The sequence below is a fragment of the Piliocolobus tephrosceles genome, chromosome 11 (assembly GCF_002776525.5).
Source record: "Piliocolobus tephrosceles isolate RC106 chromosome 11, ASM277652v3, whole genome shotgun sequence".
Classification (NCBI taxonomy): domain Eukaryota; kingdom Metazoa; phylum Chordata; class Mammalia; order Primates; family Cercopithecidae; genus Piliocolobus; species Piliocolobus tephrosceles.
The window spans coordinates 102,585,526-102,607,600 of record NC_045444.1 but is presented as its reverse complement, the minus strand read 5'-3'; the positions used below and the strand labels follow the sequence as shown (position 1 = coordinate 102,607,600).

The 22,075-nt window shown below is 40.2% G+C and overlaps 1 protein-coding gene across 1 annotated transcript in view; it reads right to left on the bottom strand.

Moving 5' to 3' along the window:
* XRCC5 (X-ray repair cross complementing 5) overlaps positions 1 to 19,924 on the bottom strand; it is a 95,768-nt gene extending 75,844 nt beyond the window's left edge. Inside the window, exons 1-8 of the mRNA XM_023220586.3 lie at positions 19,749 to 19,924; positions 16,099 to 16,212; positions 12,429 to 12,612; positions 11,485 to 11,533; positions 10,108 to 10,230; positions 7,037 to 7,228; positions 3,261 to 3,375; positions 1,290 to 1,428 (exon numbers count right to left, since the gene is read on the bottom strand). Coding sequence (XP_023076354.1) covers positions 1,290 to 1,428; positions 3,261 to 3,375; positions 7,037 to 7,228; positions 10,108 to 10,230; positions 11,485 to 11,533; positions 12,429 to 12,612; positions 16,099 to 16,212; positions 19,749 to 19,769 — 937 coding nt within the window. The 5' untranslated portion in view covers positions 19,770 to 19,924. The remainder of the gene's footprint in view (positions 1 to 1,289; positions 1,429 to 3,260; positions 3,376 to 7,036; positions 7,229 to 10,107; positions 10,231 to 11,484; positions 11,534 to 12,428; positions 12,613 to 16,098; positions 16,213 to 19,748) is intronic.
* Between the last annotated feature and the right edge of the window lie 2,151 nt (positions 19,925 to 22,075).

Below are 22,075 nucleotides of genomic sequence, written 5' to 3'. Positions count from 1 at the left end.
AAAATCAGAATAGTATGCAGACACAGACTCTGAAGCAGTACAGGCCTAGATCCAAGTCATGCTAGTTGAGAGCTGTGTGGCTTTGAATATGTGAATGAGTGTATTTCAGCCTCAGTTCCCTTATCTATAAAATGGAAATAACAAAGAATGCCTGCTTTATAAGATGGTCGTTGATGATTAAAAGAGAAAATGCAGGCTGTCCATCAGATGCTACCCGCAAGTACTAACCTGTACATGCTCAATACACCAACCCAACTGGACTACATAGTATCTCTGAGAAGTCCCCCTACTTTCCTGGTCTTGTGCCTTTAATCATGCTATTCTTCCTACTATGAGCCAGTCATTATACTAGGATCAAATGATTAACCAATGATGGAACCATGATTCTAACCCAGATTTGATTCCAAAATTCATGTTCTACGCTACAGAACTGAACTCAATAATTAGTAGAAATTGTAGGGTATTAATTACATTCTATACATAATCCATCAGGAGAAAGGAAGGAATCATAATCACTACCACTTTTAAATAACCCCCTCCCTCCAACACACACAAACATACACGGTAAGATGAAATACAGTGTCACAGAGGAAAAGAATTCTTTTCAAGACTTGCAAATCAAAACTATACTAGGTAGTGAATAGCCTGGCAAAACATTTATTTAAGGACTCTGGTTTCTATCTGAACTATCATTTGGTATCTTAATAATTTTAGGTCTTGAACATACAGATATCCTCAGCTAGTTTCTAAGTCCTCTGGATAAAGATGCCATCTAGACACACTATTCAATCCAAATGGGTATGATAAAGGAGTACAACTTTTAAAAAAATCCTATTTAATGTGAAGCAATATAATAAATGCAAATAATTTTTGGCCCCTAAATTAAGGAAGCATATCTGGTAGGATATAAAACCTGAAGTTGGCACTTAGAAGAATAATCACCATGAAAGTCAAAAATAAAATAAAAAAACCTTAGTTCAGCCATATTAAACATTTTCCTAGCTAGTGAGTTTCAAACTTTAAAATAAAGCCAAGTATTGAGTACTATCACTTAGGACATTTAAAACTCAGAGATGGAACACCCAAGCGTACTCCTGAGAACCAACCTGCCTAAGACCCAACAAATGAGCTAAAGGACCTAGGGTCTCATTATCCTTTCAAACTGTTGTATCTCTATAACTCAAAGACACAACTTTAAACAAATAATAATACAAACCCCAGCCGGCATCGTATCACGTTAAAGAAAATGTCTTTTAGGCAACAGTGAAAACTCTTTCTTACTGACATACCTTGAATAATATCCTCTTTTAAAACTTCAGTTTCATCATCATCATTTAAGCAATAAACTGTTTCTTTTTGAATATCTTCTTTTTTCAGGGTTTTTGCATCCACAACTGTCCAAGTCTTTTTAACTCTCTCCTGTAGAATCTTACATTCCAAAACACAAAGGGAAAGCAAGGGAAGTTGGGATTCTGATTGATAGAAGATGAAAAACCTAATACACCCTCTGGCACAGACAAAAATCCAGAACAATTACTCTAGCTACATTATTTTGTTTGCTCATGCCTATTATGAAATTTTTAGTTTATTTCATAACAAAATATACTGGATAACTTTCTCCACATTTCATTTTCTCCCAAAGGTAATCCACAAATATTTACATTCACACTTTCTATACAAAACCTCACACTGTCTAATATTTTTATTTATTTATTTTATTATTATTATTTTTTGAGATGGAGTCTCGCTCTGTCGCCCAGGCTGGAGTGCAGTGGCACAATCTCAGCTCACTGCAAGCTCCGCCTCCCGGGTTCACGCCATTCTCCTGCCTCAGCCACTGGAGTAGCTGGGACTACAGGTGCCCACCACCATGCCTGGGTAATTTTTTGTATTTTTAGTAGAGACGGGGTTTCACCGTGTTAGCCAGGATGGTCTCGACCTCCTGACCTTGTGATCCGCCCACCTCGGCCTCCCAAAGTGCTGAGTTTACAGGTATGAGCCACCGTGCCCGGCCTATTTATTTAACTTTTATTTGTTGAGACAGAGTCTTGCTCTATCGCTCAGGTTGGAGTGCAGGCTGGTGTGATCTTGGCTCACTGCAACCTCCGCCTCCCGGGATTAAGCGATACTCATGCCTCAGAAACCCAAGTAGCTGGGACTACAGATACACATCACCACGCCTGACTATTTCTGTATTTTTAGTAGAGACAGGATTTTGCCATGTTGACCAGGCTGGTTTCAAACTCCTGGTCTAAAGTGACCTGCCCACCTCAGCCTCTGAAAGTGCTGGGATTACAGGCATGAGCCACTGCACCCAGGCAGACCGTCTAATAAAAAGAGGACTACACATTTTATCATAGTTTTCAATAGAAAAAAAAGAAGCAATATATCTGTGTCAGAAATCAACAAAGAAATTTGAAAAGGAGGCCAAAATAAGAAAGGGGGGAGACTGTATTCACATTCCTAGGGACACTATTCTAAGCTTTGATGGAAGCTGAAATAAATAAAGAACTACCCCAAGGTTCTCAAGGATATATCATGTATTTTGGAATTAAACTCTTCAATATACAAAGAAAAAAACTGAATACATAAAAACATGTTTTTGTATATTTATTTTATGTCTAAAATGTTCCTATGTATTTTGAACACTTAAAGTGAAAAGGCAAGGAGGCTCATATGAAGGCACCAATCAGATTCCTACTCAAACTAGAATTTCATCAAATAATCACCAAAAGCAATTCATTTTTTAAAGTGTGCTATTGTAAATAAATGTACATATATTATAAAATGCAATTTTACAGTAACAAAACTTTTTTTACATTTCACAGATGTTATTACTATCAGATCATTCATAACTGAATTAGGTGTGACTGAAGCTCTAAAACTGAACTCAACTTTGGTGCATTATCTACATCTACATTTCTGCTATGATACTACAATAACACAGCTTAACGCATTTCACTTTCTTTCTTTTCAAAGAAAGAGAGAGGCCTAGAACTTATGATTAACAATCAATTACCAATGGAGAGAAAGTAAAAGAGGAGGGAATCAAACTCTATTATAGGCAATTTTTTAAACTTCCTCTCCTAGCCTGCCTTTTACATAAAAAGCTAAACACAGAGATTAAATGAGCAGGGAGAACAACTAGAAAAGCAGCAATTATAGTTCCGAGTAATACACACATGAATTGTCTGTTCCTTATATACACATATTTATCTGCCTGCTAACATTTCTGTTAAAAATGTGTACCTGCCACTTACCGATTTATAGGCTGCAATCCTTATAGACAAATTGGAGCCAATGGTCAGTCGGCAGGGCCAGTGAATGGAATGCCTCTCAATTTTCTTGAAGACACACAGTTTTCTCAGACTCTCACTTAATAAAGAAAAATATAAAATGAAAGCAACAATTTTTAAATGTTAACTTGTTCTGGATGATGCATTTGATTTTCTAGAATGAGAAGCGAGCTGTTGTTAATTATAAAGAGAGAAACAGCAGGGGATGGCAGGAAAACAACAACCACAAGTTGGGAGATAGCCAGGGCATGAATGAGTTGGCTTAGAAGGAAATAGGAGCTACATCACTAACAGGTGAAAATGAACAGCCCTATCTTCCCCTTATTCAATATTTTCTTTCAACTCTGCCAGAGGTTCTTAACATTTTTTCAGGACCAAGGACATATCTTTGAGGATGTGATGAAAGCACATTCATGAATGAGTCTGCACACAATATAAAGGGTTCACCACCAACTCCCTGAAAACCATGGACCTGAGGATAAGAACCTCTGCTCAGGTCCGGCATGGTGACTTACGTCTGTAATCCCAGCACTTTGGGAGGCCAAGGCAGGCAGATCACCTGAGGTCAGGAGCTCAAGACCAGACTGACCAACATGGAGAAGAAACCCCATCTCTACTAAAACTACAAAATTAGCCAGGTGTGGCGGCACATGTCTATAATCCCAGCTACTCGTGGAGGTTGAGGTAGGAGAATCACTTGAACCTGGGAGGCGGAGGTTGCGGTGAGCTGAGATCACGCCATCGCACTCCAGCCTGGGCAACAAGAATGAAACTCTGTCTCAAAAAAAAAAAACAAACAAAAAAGAAAAAAAAAAAAAGAAACACATGACTAATATTCACTTTTGTTTAAATGAAGCAGCACCCCACATCACTGTTTACAACTCTATAATTCATTAATTCCAATTCTGAATATTAAAGATATGTTTTTATATGTACATAATAGGGAGAGTTAAAGACTCTCCAAGGAATAAAGGAATTTAGTTCACATTTAGTCTTACGGTAAAACAGGTTAACTCTAGGTTTCTTACTGGTGGGAAAGGCTGGGAGAGGTGTAAACAGTGTTGTGGGGTGCTGCTTCATTTAAACAAAAGTGAAGATCAATCATATTTTCATCTGGCCCCTAATCAAACACGACAGGGAAGATGACAGGACATAGGTGGAATTTGTGGTATTCACTAAAATCAGCAGCAAAGGAATTAATGACAAAATACACTCAAAGCATACAGTCCAGACTTTCTGGCTGAACTCCTTGGTATAGATAAAAAACAGATCTACAAAGTGGTAAAGAGAATTATTTTACATTACCCACAGCGTTATGGACAGAGAGGTCTCAAGAGACTCCAATTTTCAGAAATAATTTACAACGAATAGTAGGTATCTTACCTGACACCCAGCTTCCAAAGCCTACGGTGCACAATGGCTCTGGATTTGTTGAGGAATGAATGGGTCTGAACCAGGTCTAACCTGTCTCATACAACATGACTAGTCAAACAGAATATAAACCTCATGGCCTAAAATCACCATGAGGTTTAGATTCTATTTCAGGGAAAATTCTAAAGACCAGCATCCAATATATAAGATCTGAGTAGCTGGGCGTGGTGGCACACGCCTGTAATCCCAGCTACTCGGGAGGCTGAGGCATGAGAACTGCTTGAACCCGGGAGGCAGAGGTTGTGGTGAGCCGAGATCACGTCACTTGCTTTCCAGCCTGGGTGACAGAGCAAGACCCTGTCTCAAAAAAAAATCTGAGAACAACTGACTCAGTTCTGCAGTAGAGCTCAATCTCCTCAAGTAGATGCCAAGTTCTGTTCCTAAGATCTATATGGAGATAGATCCAGTCCAGTGCTGTCCAGTACAACTCTCTGCAATGATGGTAATGTTCTATTTCTAACCATGCTAGCCCAATAGACACTTTAAACACAGATACTATGACTAAGGACTCAATTTTAAAATGTATTTAATTTTAACTAACTTGAATTTAAATAGCCACATATAGCTAATGGCTACTGCACTGGATGCAAAGTTGTGGTCTACACTTCATTGCAGACCTAAAATCAAAGAAGCTTCGAAATGCTAAAATAATGCATAGTCAATAATTTCCCTACCTGATATGCTACAGAAAAAGTTAAAAAACAAACAAAAACACTTTTTAAAGAATAATCTATATTGGTCTCTAATTTTTCTTTTCTTTTTGAGACAGAGTCTCGCTCTGTCACCCAGGCTGGAGTACAGTGGCATGATCTTGGCTTATCGCAACCTCCACCTCCTAGGTTCAAGTGATTCACTTGCCTCAGCCTCCAGAGTAGCTGGGACTACAGGCATGCACCACCATGCCCAGCTAATTTTCTATTTTTAGTAGAGACAGGGTTTCGCCATGTTGGCCAGGCTGGTCTCAAACTCCGTCTGACCTCAAGTGATCTGCCTCCCAAAGTGCTGGGATTACAGGAATGAGCCACAATGTCCAGCCTGATTTTTCTTTATGATATCATGGGTAATATGTTTAGCTTAAGGCATTTATTCGCAAATTTGAAAGAGAAACAACTTAGGAACACATATCCAAACATATTGTGACAAGAACACATTATGCCAAGAAACTTCACCTCACAGGATTCCTCACTGATTCCTAGGGCAATCCTGTGGGCAATTACAATTCTGTTTCCTAAATTTCCATTTACCTATCATTTTTCAAGGCTGTCTGTATTTAGAAAATCAGAGTATAGTTTTTGTCAATTATAGCTCATCAGAAATATTAAAAATGGGTCATTGAGAAATAATATTAAGGAGATATACACTGTAGCTACTTAAAAAAATTCCAGTTGTTGAATCATTACTTCAATGTGCTTAAACAGCCTGTATTTTGTGTACAGACTGATAAGTTGGAAATAATTCATGAATATCAAGCAGTATTATCCCTGATGATTTGAACCACCCAAGCCATACTGCTATGTAAAGTACTCTATTGCCACTTTTACCAAATTGAACCCCACAGACACACACTATTCTAGATGCCACCGATCCTTCTTAGGTTCTTCGCTCAAAATGCATGTATGTCCAATTCCAACCAAGAATAAGAGAAAGGAGATGGTTTCTTCCATAGTCTCTAGCTGGATGGTTGAAAAAGCAGTTTGCTTTATCGTCACATGGTACTTCAATGAATTCACTTGTCTTAAATCATTCTGCCTTTCCAACGCTCATATAAAGTAAGTAGGCCATGAACTCTTTACATTGTAGGTTTTTTTTTTTTTTCACTCAATCAAACTGCTTTGTGATCAAAAGTTTTTTAAAAATTCACTAAACCATAGTATGCTACTTTCTAAAACCTTAAATGGATGATAAGAAGATAGTGACTATCTCAGATCTGAGACCACGTTCTATAATTATGTTTTTTGTAGATGTGTAAAAAGAAAGGGCCCAAGAAATGCATCCCAAGCTTGGCATAATGAAGAAATCTACTATTTCATCTTTTGCAATTTGACTTGTTAATTTCTCATGGTATCTATATATTCCTGAACTTTGCTGACACAGGTCCTGGAAATAAATGAGAAACACGTGCCAAGAACACAAACTTTAAAAAGGGTGATTAAGGGTGGGTGTACTATTTATTTAATGAAACTCAGAATATTAAGGAATGACTAATTCAAGAGTGGCCCAGAAAAAGGAAACATTTGGGAGACCTCTAATCAAAACAGCAATTTATGAGGGTACAATTAAAAATTCCCATCAATTTTTTCAATTCTTACCTGAATGAATAAATTTCATCCAACCCATCTTCACCTTCTAAAGATATCATCACCATTTTCACTATCTCAAGACCTTCTTTTTGCTGTTCGGTAATTCCTTTTAGTGGAAAGGAGGGCCCATGGCCACCCAAGCGAAAGGTGCCATCTCCTCTGTCCCCACTTCCATCTTCCATGCCAAGTGAGAAAGGCAAGCTATTAAAGAAAGATCAACAGTAGTGTTCTAATGCTGTAACTGTAACTCATCAGCTATGAGAAAATGAGCACATCAGTCAACCTTACCAAGTTTTGAATTTCTCAGCTGTCAAACGACTCTTAACTACCTTAGCCAATATTCTCCCAGTTTCAAGTGACTGAAACCTCTTTGATTTGTAAAAGGGGAAAATCATTGGCTACTACATAACCAAGTAATTGAAAGGGCACGGTGGCACAAGGCCTTAGAAAGTCCAGACCCAGGGTCTCAATTGTGGCAAGGATTTCCCTCCCTCTCTCTCTGTTTTACCTTCATTTGCCTTTATGCTGGCTTCACTCTCTCAGACTGGCCTCTTCCACATTGTAAGGGTCTATATGTGTCCCCCAAAATCATTATTTTGAAACCTAATCACCAATATGATACCATTAAGACAGAGGCCCTTCAAGAGGTAATGAAATCCTAAGGGTGGGGAACTCATAAATGGAATTAGCGAACCTAAAAAAAAATGGTTGGAGAGGCTTTTTGCCATTTTTGCCTTTTATGTCCTTCCACCATGTGAGAACAGTGTTAGCCCTTTTGACATGGGACAACACAGCAACAAGGCACCATCTTGAGAGCAGAGATCTCTCAGCAGATACCAAATCTGTTAGTGCTGTGATCCTGGACTTCCTGGCCTCCAGAACTATGAGAAATAAATTTGTTTTTAACATGATTTCTCATTTTATTTGCTACACTTAAAATAGGACTTTCTGTTTGCAATTTTTCTTCATATACTTAGCAAACACAGCATGATGTAATTTGCATGTCCCACATTATTTATCAGGTAAAAAGTTTCCAGGGAGGAAAGTGTGACACACAGGGTTTGCATCAGGTTACTCCCGTTTCCAAAGCAACAAACAGAAAAGGACAAATGTCATAAAAGCGAAGAGAAAAGAAGTTATCCTGGAAAAAGAAATTACAGTAACAGTTCTAGCTATTCTGCATTAGATCAGAAATAAGCTTCCTCAGTAGTCAGCAGAAGGAACTAAAAACTACGCCAGGCATAGTGGCTCACGCCTATAATCCAAGCACTTTAGCAGGCCGAGGCAGGTGGGTTACTTGAGGTCAGGAGTTCAAGAGCAGCCTGGCCAACATGGTAAAACTCCATCTCTACTAAAAATACAAATATTAGCTGGGCATGGTGGCACACATCTGAAATCCCAGCTACTAGGGAGGCTGAGACAGGAGAACTGATTGAGCCTGGGAGGCAGAGGTTGCCGTGGGCCGAGATCACGCCACTGCACTCCAACCTGGGCAACAGAGTGAGACTCCATCTCAAAAACAAACAAACAACAATAACAAAAAAACTAAAATCTGCTGGGTGGGGTAACATGCATCTGTAGTCTCAGCTATACAGAAGGCTCAGGTAGGAGGTTCACTTGAACCCAAGAGTTTTAGGCTACAGTGACTTCATCTCTAAAAATAAATAAATTAATTAATTAATTAAAAACAGAACACAGTGCTTCTCTGGGCTGCTGGTATTTTTTTTTAGTCCAATTACAACAATCAGTTGTACATGGAATACATCAAACAGTAAAACTATGAACTCTACTTTGTATGCTGGAGGTTTGTAGCACAGGAAGAAAGCATATTACCAAGAAAAAAATACAACCAAATAAAAAGCAGATAGAAGGTTATGCTTTCTCTTCTGCACACCTTTCTGTATTGCTCATCAAAAAAAATGGGTACTCTTTCGAATGACATTCACAGAAATGCAGTAAGCTTCTAACATGCAAAGGCATCCTAAGATTATGAAAAGGGACCAGAAGCTGAGCTGGGCTTCTGAAGTACTGAGAAAAACCTCAACTCAATAAGAAGTGTCACTTAAAAGCACTTAATTTCTCTGAAGTACCATCTTAACAAGTACTGGTTTGATGGGTTATTCTGAACTCTTTTTCCAGTCATACAGAAAGGAGATGTCACTCAGTAGTTTTAAGAGAAGACTACTCATACGCGCAAAACAAGTTCTTCACGTCCCCTGGCATTTTATGAAGCCAAAGGCTTACCACTCTAAGCTACAGGCTTCTTGGCATAGCTCTCAATTTGAAAAACAAGTATTCCTAGAAGATTAATAATTCAACATCCTATACCACCACTCAACTGTCACCAAAAATAGGACAAGAAAAAATAGTTCCAAATGCAGCAGGAAGGGTTACTGTAGTGAAAAGAAATTTTTGTTAGGGATATAACACAGAGAAAGTAAATCCTGGAGGGAAAATTCAAGTTACTGTGTAAGGAGGAATTCTCTCCCTAACAAATTGTGAAATACATATTTTTCTCCTAAGTTTTATACTCCATCTCTGAATAAACATAAGCAAATCAAATTTTATGTATGTGTCTATATATTTTGGATCTGTAAAGAATTAAATATAAACATGTTATGTATTTAGAATGATTCCCAAGTTGGCATTCCTGTCTACCCTAAAACATCCACTCTCTATAGGACATAGTTCTCTAGAGCTGTTTAAAAAAAGAAAAAAAAAATCCATCAATCTGCTGTTTGGGTAAAGCCTTCTATGCAGGAAGGAGACAAACTGGATATCCTCAAAGGGTTCTTCTAATCCTCAATTCTTTGAGTCTAACAACACTAAACAACGATCTGCCACTAAGCTCAACTCTTCTGGATCACTGACTTTCATCTTTTTGTCACCACCACTCAGAACAGTTCCTAGAACACAGAAAGTAATCAGCAAATGTTTGCTGAGTAGTCAGTCATCTGACAGATTCAGCCTTGGAGCAGAAAGTGAAAATTCCCATAAACCAAGTACTCTATAAAGAGGTCCCATTCACTGCATTAGGAAATCACAGGATTTGTCTACATGCATTATTCTTAGGCTCTTACAAGAATTGCAGGGAGATGTCACATTTCTTCAAGCTATGAATTATAATATCCAGCTGACTTTTGCTGAATCGGCTGCTGAGGTCAGTGAATATTTCAATATGCCTCTTCTCAAACTTCTTTCCTCTAAAAGAGAGAGTTACATTAAGAAATCATTCTCCTGAATTATTATTTTTCTACAAATTCAAATATACTTGGTCACTGAGGACAGAAGCTTAGAAACAGATCTGGATAAAGTTAATAAATGTGATTACATTCTAGTAGTCCAATGAAGTTCTTATTAAATTCATAATCAACCTGATATACTTTATACTTTGAACATCTTGGCCAAAATTTCTGAGTATTATGGAAATATTATGTTTCTGGATTCCTAACTCAAATGTGATGAAAAAATATCCCTTCCCAGGCTCCACACAGGCAGAATGTAAACAAAGAATTATCCCAGCATACTACAACTTCAGCCTTGCTCAGGTTCACTTTCTAAATATCCTGCTCTGATTCCATGCAGATTTTGTGTGGCAAGATTCAGCAGAGGATATATAGAGACTGAGAAATGATTATACAAATTTAGGCCCGGGATTTTAGTGCAAATCATTTTCCGGACAGGCAAGAGGTATGTGTATATGTACATGTATGTCTCCAGAGCTACATTTTCAAGGCACAATAATTAAATAATGAATTAGGAAGCAGGCCAGGCATAGAGGCTCATGCCTATAATCCTAATACTTTAGGAGGCCAAGATGGGAGGACTGCTTGAAGCCAGGAGTTTGAGAAAACCTAGGCAAAATAGTGAGACCATCTCTGCAAAAATAAAAATTCTAAAATTAGCTGGACTTGGTGGCATGCACCTGTAGTCCCAGCTGCTCAGGAGGCTGAGATGCAAGGATCTCTTGAGCCCAAGAGATCAAGCTGAGGTTGCTGTGAGCTATATTGGCACCACTGCACTCTAGCCTGGGTGACAGAACAAGACCCCAACTCCAAAACAAACAAACAAACAAAAAAAAAAAACAAAAACACCAACATACACACACAACAAAAAAGGGAATTTGGCCAGAGTTACTATGCACTTAACGACATATGGCTTATACCACTTAGTGTTTTTAAAAATTCCTGGTAATCAGCTTAAATCTAATAGGAAGTAAACTGAAATAAGTCAAATGTTTTACTTCTCCCAGAGAAATACTCACCGAGTATAGCCCTTCCTCTTTTAAAACTCTTATAAAACAGAGGTTGGACTGAACCATTCAATTCTATAAAATGTTTCTTTTGCCACACAAACATGTTGCTTGATTAACAATGAATCAAAGTACATTCAACACATTAACCCATACAATTTTTGCAGAAAGATTCACTTCCAGCTCTCTTCCTTGGACCACTTACATTGTTTCATGTTGAATCACATCCATGCTCACGATTAGTGCATCCAGGACTCAGCTAGTTAAGGACAGGGATATCACCAAACAGTCTCTTCATGCCATGAACACGCAACTCTTTCCAATGAAGTCCACTGTGCTGAAAATTGTGGACACTGAACTATGTGATGACTTAAAAGTACGTGCCTGAATGTCCTTCTTCCAAAGTTCACTAACATATATTCATACATTCTATATATCAAAGTACATATTCTGCCAAAAACAACCAAGAAATATAAACAAAAGGTAACCTAACATATTGCATTCATTTAACCAAAAATTATGTCATTTAATAGTATCTAGAACCCATTTTTGGTGGTCACAGTTCATTTTTAAATACGAAGCAAACTATAATGTAGCATCTGCAAGTCACTCCTAACACAACAGCACTTCCCAGTGATCAGGAATAGCACTACTAATTGATTAGAAAAAGAACAAGAGTGATCCCTTAAAATTAGGGGACCTGTAAATCTCACTTTGGGTATCAATCTGATTTCTGGCACAAAAACATCTTCCACCCAGAAAAAAAGTAGAGAACACTGGGAGGATGCTCTTTTAAAAATATCTTTTATCCACCTCCAAACATTTCTAACGAGCACCCCTAAAACCCTCTGCATATAGTCAATGCTCACATGTACTCCCTAGGATCTTCCCTCTTCCTATGCCTCCCAACCTCTCAATATCATCACCCATGCAGAGAACAGGGAAGTGAGTGGAGGGCTGGGAACCCAGGCACCGTTTTAAACTGATTAATTTCACATTAAACCCTATTAACACATTACCTCCCCCTCCTCAGAGCAAAATATACCCATATACTCATAGCTGAAACTCCGGGGGTGTCTCATCAAACTGCTTTACGATTCCCGGAATAAAGGAAATTTCTTAAAGTCTTCTCTGGCAGAAAAAGGATACAGTCAGCCTGTTGAGAACCTGGTTGGATTTTGCTTTCAATGTCCTCCAGCAAATCAAAATCTGGTAGCATCAGATGTCTGTGCACTGTGATGTTCTGATACTGATCCCCACCAGAAAGGGGATTGTCAGTGCCATCCGTACCAAACAGGACTAAAGCAATCTCATCCTTGTTCTCAGCAAACACCTAGAAAAAAACGTCAGATGGCAGAAAACTATATTAGAACCACCTGGAAGCAATAAAATACCTACCCTTCAGGGAGCAGGAAAACCAGACCTCCCTAAGGCAGATCCCTGGGGTCATAAAGTATTGGGCGGGATGAAACATGAGACTCATGGACAATGACAATTCTTAGGTTCTAAACAGGTTTTTTCATCGACTATAAGTCTCACCCTTCATTTCAGCAGAAGTTGGGGTGTGGAAATAGGAGGGTGGTTAAGTGCTCTTGATGACTTCCAGCCAAATCAAACTCTAATTCTCAATTAGAGAACCAATCATGAATAATTTGAAAAGATTTTAGTATGTCTTTATAGAATGTCTAAGGTTTAAATTTTCCAGAGGTTAAAAAAAAAAATGCAGGATAGCCTGCATCCCAGCAATTTCACTGGCAGGCATATACAGTATACCCTAGAAAAATTATGTACAGATAGGAAGTTTACACTTCTGCACCGTTTATAATGGGGCAAAAACTGGACGCAAACTATGAATAAACAGGAGAATGCAAAAATACATTGCAGAATATTTATACAACAAAATACCATACTCCAGTAAAAATGAATAAATTTGTGCAACACATATCAACATGAAAAGATCTAAAAAAAAGTTGATAAAAGATATGCTACAGAATTACATGTATCATATAAAACTATTTACATACACTTTTGACAGCTTTATACAATACTAAGTACTTATGAGTATATACTCATGTCCAAGTATAAAATATACATGGTACTAACTACCAAAATCCTGAGAAAAGGAGAAGAGAAAAAAAGGGTTAGCAAGGGCCTTCAAGTTTATCTGTAACACTTTATTTAAAAAAAAAAATCCAACAAATGTGGTAAAACATTAAGATTTATAGCAATAAGACAATGGAAAAATTGGTTACCTGTATACTCTCTGCATTTGCCTCTTTTATGAAATACTTCATAATAAAATATAAAAACCAAAAATAGTATCTGATACAAAAGACAGGCCTGTCCCCATCTAATTATTAACATAGGCCTTTTTACATTGATGGGGAAGAGTGCTGTATGAATAGATAATTGAATTCTGTCATTCTTCATTTTTGTAGAGTCTGTTTAATCGTTTAGTCTGTAAATAACACAATTACAATTCCCAGCTGTACATGGGAGTAAAGGTGTCTGCTGCTGGATTCAAACATGTCTAGCATAATGGCTGAGCAGGTATCTGCCGCCTAGACAAGCATCCATCTTAAGGCAAGGGAATCTTGCCCTAGAGAAAATCTGTCATGGGAGGGGAGAAAATTCAGAATGTACTAAGGGACTGGCACTAAGCTCCTGATTCTGACTTCCTGATTCTTTCTCCTTAAAACAGAAACAAACAAAAAAACACCTATACTCTTGTTACTGGGGTGTGAGTCGGCAGTTATCCAGAGAAACTGCGGAGTGGCGACTCTGCAGTAATCTCGGTTCTTGGTCTTCTCGAAGTAAAGAATTCAAACGACAGACACAGGCAAGAGTTAAAGCAGGAGGAAAAATTTATTTTTAGCAAAGTCAGAGTTTACTGGAGAAAGCAGAGTACGCTTGGAAGAGAACCAAGAGGGCGACATAAAATATCAAGCGCGCTGCGCCCTTCTTTGTTTAGTTTTTAGACAGCCCCGCCCCCCGCCCCCGGCGCCATCTTTTCCCGAGCTTCCAGTTTCCTTTGTTCCTCCCTTGAGCAGGCCGAATTAATCAACGCATGCGCACTAGCCCTGCTTAGGTGTGGGCGGCACGCGTAGTGTGTTTACTAGTCATGCGCATGCTCAGTAGAGGCAACTCGCCCTTTTTGGTCGAGCGCCCCCACAGGAAGCTTTTATACTGGTTAAATTGCACCAGTTTGCTCTTTTACTGCGCATGCTCGAAACCTTAGGGATTATGGCTTGCTAACTCCAGGTGTTTCTGTCTGTTGTTAAAATACTTGGCGCCAATCATGGCCACTTATTACCTTAGAGTGATATTTTATGCCCGCCTGTCTTACCCTCAATGAGAACCTGACAGCTTTGGGGCCCCTCCCTTGCCCTGCTCATCACTTCAGAGGGACAGATTTCTAATTGCCTAACCATGGTTTCACAAATGCCCAACATTCCCGGAGGCCCTCTCTCCTGCCCTGCTCATGTCTACCTACCTTCTCTAACAGCATACTAGGGTACTGCCACGCTACCTGAATTCTACCAATACAACTATAACCAAGAACAGGGTTAGAGCACCTTCCTCGACACAACACCTCAAGGACTCCAGGTTATCAAGATTTTTAAAAATCTGGAATGATAGTTGGGACGTACTAGTGCCCAACGGAAGTGGAAACACACAGAAGAACAGAAGTGTCCAGGAGGAGCAGCAGTAGATAGTGAAAGCAGCAGAAACTCATGGATTTAGCAAAAGTGGCAGTCATACCAAGTAGAAGGGGCAGAAATAAAAATAGCTGATACTTACATAGTGTTTACAAAATTCCAAGCACTGTTCTAAGCACTTTATCTACATTGATTCTTTTATTCCTCAAAACAACCCTATGTGACAGGTATTATTATTCTCATGTTACAAATGGGACACTGAGGCACTGTAATAGCTAACCTCCAAGACAGCCAGCATTCGTTCTTTCTCTCCCTGTATCTGCAGGCTACTCTTTGATAAAGGGAGTCTAATTCTCCTCCCTTAAATGTGACCTAGCCTTAGTGTTTTGTTTGACTAATAAAAAACAAATGACTTTCTGAGGTTTTTAAAAATAGGTCATAAGAAGCCACATAGGCAGGGTCTCACAGAACGGATACTCCTTAGAACCAGCTGCTTTATGTGAGAATTCAAACTATACAGAAACCACATGTAGAGGTTCTAATGGACAGCCCCAACTGAGCTCGCAGTCACTAGAAAGCATCGTCTTCCAGCCATGTGAGTGAGCCATTTTGGACATCTCGTCCAGTTGAGCCTTTGGATGACTCCAGTCCCAGGTGCCATCTGATTGCAACTGCGTAAGGGGCCTCAATAGAGAATCACCCAACTGAGCAACCCAATCATCCCACAGAATCACGAATGATGATTTTTTAAAATGTGAGACACTATATTTTGGGGTAGTTTATTACACAGCAAAAGATAACTGAACTAGTCACAAAGAAGTTGAAGGACTTGTTCAAGTTCAGGTTAGTAAATAACATGGCAGAGCAAGGGTTCAAACCCAAGTCATCTGTCTCTAGGGACTGTGCATTTAAACATTACTTTTTACTGCCTCTTGTTTCTGATAAAAACTGTAATAGTGAAGGGGCCAAAATGAGGGAAGAAAAAATATCAGACTGTAGTGGGAGGTGAACTTGTATGTGAGAACACATAAGGAAACTCCCCAGATTCCCCCAAACAGAGGGCTGGACACTATAAGGAGGCTGGTATCTTGCATTAGTAAGGTAGAGGCAACAAGCAGTTGAAATATGGGTTACAAGCTCAGTGTCAATCTGAAACTTACCTGTCGCTGGACAAACATGGTTATCACCTTCTTTGCTTGTTCAAATGGGGATTCTACACCAGGAATGGAGTTACTCATGGTAAAGCCCACGTCCATACACAGCACAACAGCTGCCTGAAAACAAAGTTCCAAAGAGTATTTGAGAAAAGAAGTCATGAGAAAAGACTGTCAGAATGTCCCTTGCTTATTGTATTCACGAACCTGTATCACTATTTAGGAAAGATGTGAGAAAGGGATATGTTCTACATAAGAATGTTTGTAAGACATATAAACTTTCACTACGGAAAACGCTTAAATAGTCCTGGTACTTTCTAAAAGCTACAGAAGTTTCTACCCGGAGAGCAACATGCTCCAGATAGCTGCCACTCCTTTGGCCTGAGCCCCAGAATAAATCCATGATGAGTAGATATGACGCCAACCTGCAGGCCAGAGTTAAACCCAGTTATGCCCAGTATGCATCAGACAAACTGAAGCTGATCTGTAGACCTACAAACATGAGAACAGATGTTTTCATTGTAAGTCACTGATTTGGGGCATAATTTGTTATGAAGCATTTTTGTTACAAGTAACTGCTAGAATCTAGATATATGCTAAGAGGTAGACCCTGACAATTTGAGTCAGTTTGTAAACTCATGATCTAAAATAAAGACACCAAATCTATTCTAGTAAAGGACACAGACAGACAACAAATAATACCAGAACAAGGTTCCATGATAGAAGTATGCACTGGGCACTGAGACACACAAGAGGAGCATCCACTCAAGACTGGTGGAGGGGATTACCAGAGTGGTAAGGGGGCAGAAAAGGCTTCCTGAATGTGGACTTCCTTTGGTGAGTCTTAATGAGTAGGAGTCAATCATGTGAACAAGGAAGTTACAGACAGAGGGAATCACATAAGCTAAGGCATAAGCCATTACATAGCAATCACGTATGTAGGAGACTAAGAAAACAAGAGAAACATAAACTAAATGCAATACATGTAAAGTTATTTATACCTGGCTTCCAAAGTTTACCTGAATACAAGCTGGAAGAGACCTGGACTGATGGCAACTCACAATTTCAGTGTGAGTTATAAAATCAATCAACAATGTGAAATGTTTTTTGCACCACATTCCCCGCACCTATCTTACTTCATCGCCTAAATACGTTGGTCTGTATCAACAGTGTAGTGAATTCGAAAAGAGAAAAGAAGGGTTTTCCTGTGAAAAAAGATAATAGCAATCGGGAGACCTGGCATCTAGTCCCATCTCTACTACCCATTAGTTCTGAGTCCTTGGGAATGTCACTTAATCTGTTAATAATACTAAAAGGTAGGAAACTGTTGGACTAGATGAGGTTTAAGGTCCTTTCTGGAGTTAACATTCCTTGACTCTCACTGATAGTCCCAGCAGTGCTTTGTACCGATCAAACAAACTGTGAGCAGTTCTGGGCTAACATCTTACCAGGAAAATTAATTACAAATGAACATGAAACGAGCAGGTTAGGGAAGAATATGAAGAATACATGATGTAAAGAACAGTAGGAAAAAAAACTAGATATTTAAGGCAGATGAGAAGATTAAAGGAAACATAATAGTCTTCCTCCCCATCATTTTTTTCCCTTTTTTTTGAGACATGGTCTGTCACCCAGGCTGGTGTCCAGTGGCGTGATCATGGCTCACTGCTGCCTCCATCTCCAGGGCTCAAGTGATCCTGTTACCTCAGCCTTCCAAATAGCTGGGACCACAGTTTCACCTCACCATGCCCACCTAATTCTTAAATTTTTCTTTTTAGTAGAGATGGGGTCTCACTGTGTTGCCCAGGCTGGTCTCGAATTCCTCGGCTTAAGCAATCCTCCCACCTCTGCCTCCCAAAGTGCTAGGATTACAGGCATGGGCCACCGTGTCTGGCCTCCCCCAAGATATTTGACAGCTGTTGTATAAAAGGATTGGTCTGCAAGAAAGACAACAGGATCAACAGATGGAAGTTACAGGGAAACTGGTGCAACTCCATACAAGGGATAAAAAATAACATTTAGAAGTGATCAATAAATAAATTACTCTTTTTTAAGTGACCTCTTAACCCCAGACATGTTTTAAAAACCCGAATGGATTTCTTTCAGGAAAGTTACAGATGATTTTAAATGTTGTTGTATCTCAGGCAACATATGAAAAGGAAAGATTATTTTTCACTAGTTTACAAACAACACAATGCACTAATATTAAGAGATTTCTGAAGTAAAAATAGATAATTTGAAAAAAAAAAGATGCTAATAAACCACAAAATTCCTTTGAGAACAGTAAAATGTACATCCCAGTTTCAATGCCTGGGGCATAATAACCTAAAAAAACTTCAGTCACAAAATATGCTGTTGCACTTATTTGATACACATCCAGAAAAGCTACTTTTAAACCAGAAAACTCTATAGCGGACTAAAGCACTTTGTCATGAATTAGGTATGCAGAAAATGCCATCAAAGGTTTTCAAATACGGAACCTCTTGTTTGGAAGCAGAATGGTCTATATATCCGAGTTCCTATCTGGCAGCAGTAAGAAAACTGAGAAAGAGAAACTGGGCAGCATAGCAACTCTTCATTTCTATACCAAAGCAATACAGGCTGTTAGAATTTTACTTCCAGTCCATCTGCCACAAACAGCTCCTCCACTAGAGCTACAAAGTTTTCAGGAGCTGAAAGAGGAGGAACAAAGGAGGTAAGTGGCATTATTAAAAGCTCATGATCGTTTTAATCAACATTTCTCAATGACGAGTGCTCAAACTCGTTTCTTGTTTATCTGTAGTGAATGAATTCATTAATCCCTGGAACTACATCTCCCTCTAGTGACCCTTCAGAGACAACTGCCACTCTTTTATGTTGAAAAAAAAAATCACTTTAAAATTCATTGTAATTTCTGTTATTGATCTGGGACGCCAACGGTCATAGATTTCTAGCAACACAGGGGTTCTCCAGGGCCCTGAAACCAGACTGCTTCGATTCAAATCCGGATTTCACCACTAAAAGCCCACAGTTCTTTATTCCTCGATTTTCCCACTTGCAAAATGGGGGTAGTTTTCACTTCAAGGGGTTGTGAAGATTAAATGAGATAGGAATAAAAGGTTTACATCCGTCCCTCACAGAGTAGGCTTTCAATAAATACGGGATATTACGTTATTATAAAGGTAATAATACGACACTTTGCATTTTAAGTTATTTTAGTCACTGATAGTCCCTCTCTTAAGTTTTACAACAAGCCCTGTGGGATAGTTGCTTTATCACAGCTAATTTTCATTCTCATAGCGATCTTAAGAACCCAGGCTCAGAAGTAATAGAGGAAGTGGGGTTAAGGAGTGGAACGGGATAAAGGGAGAGAGAGGGGAGGCGGGTGGGGAGGGAGGTGAGACAAAGAGCAGATAGAGAGGGAGAAAAGGGATGGGATGGGTGGGTAGTGTAAGAGGTGGAGTCAGTAAGGCTCAAATTCAGGTCTTGGAACCCCAAATCCCCAGTTTTTCTCAGAGCGCATCCCTCGGTCCCGGCCCTCCTGACTGAGCCCACCACCATGATCTTCTCTTGCCCCATTCTTTGGCATGGCCGTGATCCCACGATTCTCGCTTCCGAACCACCCTCTCCGGATCCCCCCGCAAGGGTAAGGCCCAAGCCCATGGCTTTCTTTATACCTTATTCCCCGACCGCACCATGTTGCCGGTCCTCAGGCGCTTTGGTCGCTTCTTCCGGGCGGGAACCTGCCGTCTCCCAACTCGCTTCCGGTGGACTAGCGGCCGATAGCGGGAAGAGCCGCTTCGCTTCCTGCTAGGCCTGAAAGGGGCGGGGAAACCGTGCCCCGCAGCTCTGAGCATGCGCAGATTCCCGCCGAGCTTGCGCAGACTCCCCCCGAGCTTGCGCAGATTCCCGCCGAGCATGCGCAGATTCCCGCCGAGTATGCGCAGGTTCCCGCCGAGCATGCGCAGATTCCTTCCATTCCGGCCTACTCGGGCGCGTGTGGTCCTTGAGCCTTTTGAAACGCTAGTACGACAAATTTACTTAACGATACGGTTAATCACTTAAAGATTCACTTCCCTTTTCTCCCACTGAGAAAAACACCTACGGCATTTTGTGTCAGAGCTGTGGAGTTAGATTTTCTTTTTTCTACTTTTTAAAAAAATCTTTTTTCCTTTTTTTAATTTCATTTTTTCATTGTTTTTTTTTTTTGAGACGGAGTCTCGCTTTGTGGCCCAGGCTGCAGTGCAGTGGCTGGATCTCAGCTCACTGCAAGCTCCGCCTCCCGGGCTTACGCCATTCTCCTGCCTCAGCCTCCCGAGTAGCTGGGACTACAGGCGCCCGCCACCTAGCCCGGCTCGTTTTTTTATTTTTTAGTAGAGACGGGGTTTCACCGTGTTAGCCAAGATGGTCTCGATCTCCTGACCTCGTGATCCGCCCGTCTCGGCTTCCCAAAGTGCTGGGATTACAGGCTTGAGCCACCGCTCCCGGCCCATTTATTTTTTTAACTTTTGATTTTTTGTTCTCTCATCATTTGTGGGTTCTTTTCTACTTTTTATTTTATTTTTGGTTATTTTGGAGTTACATTTTCTTGAGTATGAATGCAGAAAAGTTTCTTCTAAAATGTGTGCTAATGAAACACTTCACCGATGTGATAAACTTAGAACCAACTGGGGAAGAAGACTAGGACTTCCCCAGGAGCACAAAAGTAAAAAGGAAATTCTTCCAGAGAAAATGGGATGCACAAACGCCTGGAGGCATGAAACGTTATCTGCTAAGGCTCTCTCTGTAGGTAGCAGTGGCTGCAGCTTGAAAGGGAGGAGTCGAGGTTTCATTTAGGAGACAAGTCTAGGGAGATATTATAGAAATAGCAGCTGTCATCACAGTGCTTTACTTGACTAGGAGCCCTCTGTCCAGCCCGCAGCCCCTACCCATTTGAGGGAGGCAGGCCGAAGCAGTATCTTGCATAGAAATGACTGCTTTCTGTACCAAATGACACCCGGCTGACAGGTGGCTGGACGAAGGGTCTGGCAACCTGCAGTGTCTGCAAACCTCTGCCCAAACTGAGAAAATCAAGTCCAATCAATATTCTCTCCTGCTTGAAAATTGTTTCTGGGAAAACCAAGAATCGAAGCTGAAAAGATGTGGAGAATCCATGAGCCAAAATTATAAATATATTGAAACCTCTAGAATGTAGAGTCAGACATTTTCAGACGTGCACATAGAGCCCCGGCTCTTCCAGCTTTTGATTCAAACTCAAGGAGTTATTTAAAAGTTGAAATAATTATTTTGAATAATACTTTTAAGGAACAGCAGTGCCCTGGCCGCTCAGCTTTACACCGGCTGCGGCAGGCAGGCAGGCACGGACACTCGCCCTTCCCTGCGGGTAAGATTCCTGAGAGAAAGGTCAGCTCAGCAGAAGGGGCGGTGAAGATCTGCGACGTTGTCAGCTAAATCTGCTCCAGCAAAAGGGGAAACGAAGCCCAACGAAGGCAGCAGGACAGCATAAATTTTCAGACAAGCAAACAAGGGAAAATGGGAGCAAAGGGCAAACAGGCCAAGTGGCTAACGGAAATGAAATATTTCTCTGTGGAAAACGGTGAAACTAAAACAAGGAGAGTTCAGCCTCTGGAGAAGCAGGACAGAAAGAAGCCGAATCTGATTAGTATCACATACCATATCTTATCAGTGGTCCTTGTCTCCCTTCTTGTACAATCCAGAGCTAGAGAGAGAGAGAAAAAGAAAGAGACAGGGTCTCACTCTGCCCAGGCTGGAGTCCAATAGCACAGTCGTAGCTCACTGCAGCCTAGAAACCCCTGGACTCAAGCGATTCACTTACTTCAGTCTCCCAAGTAACTGGGACCACAGGTGTGTGCCGCCAAGCCCAGCTAATTTTTGTGGGGTTTTTTGTGTGTGTGGAGGCGGGGACTTCCTATGTTGCCCAGCCTGGTCTTGAACTCCTGGGATCAAGCTATCCTCCCACCTCAGCCCCCCAAAGTGCTGGGAT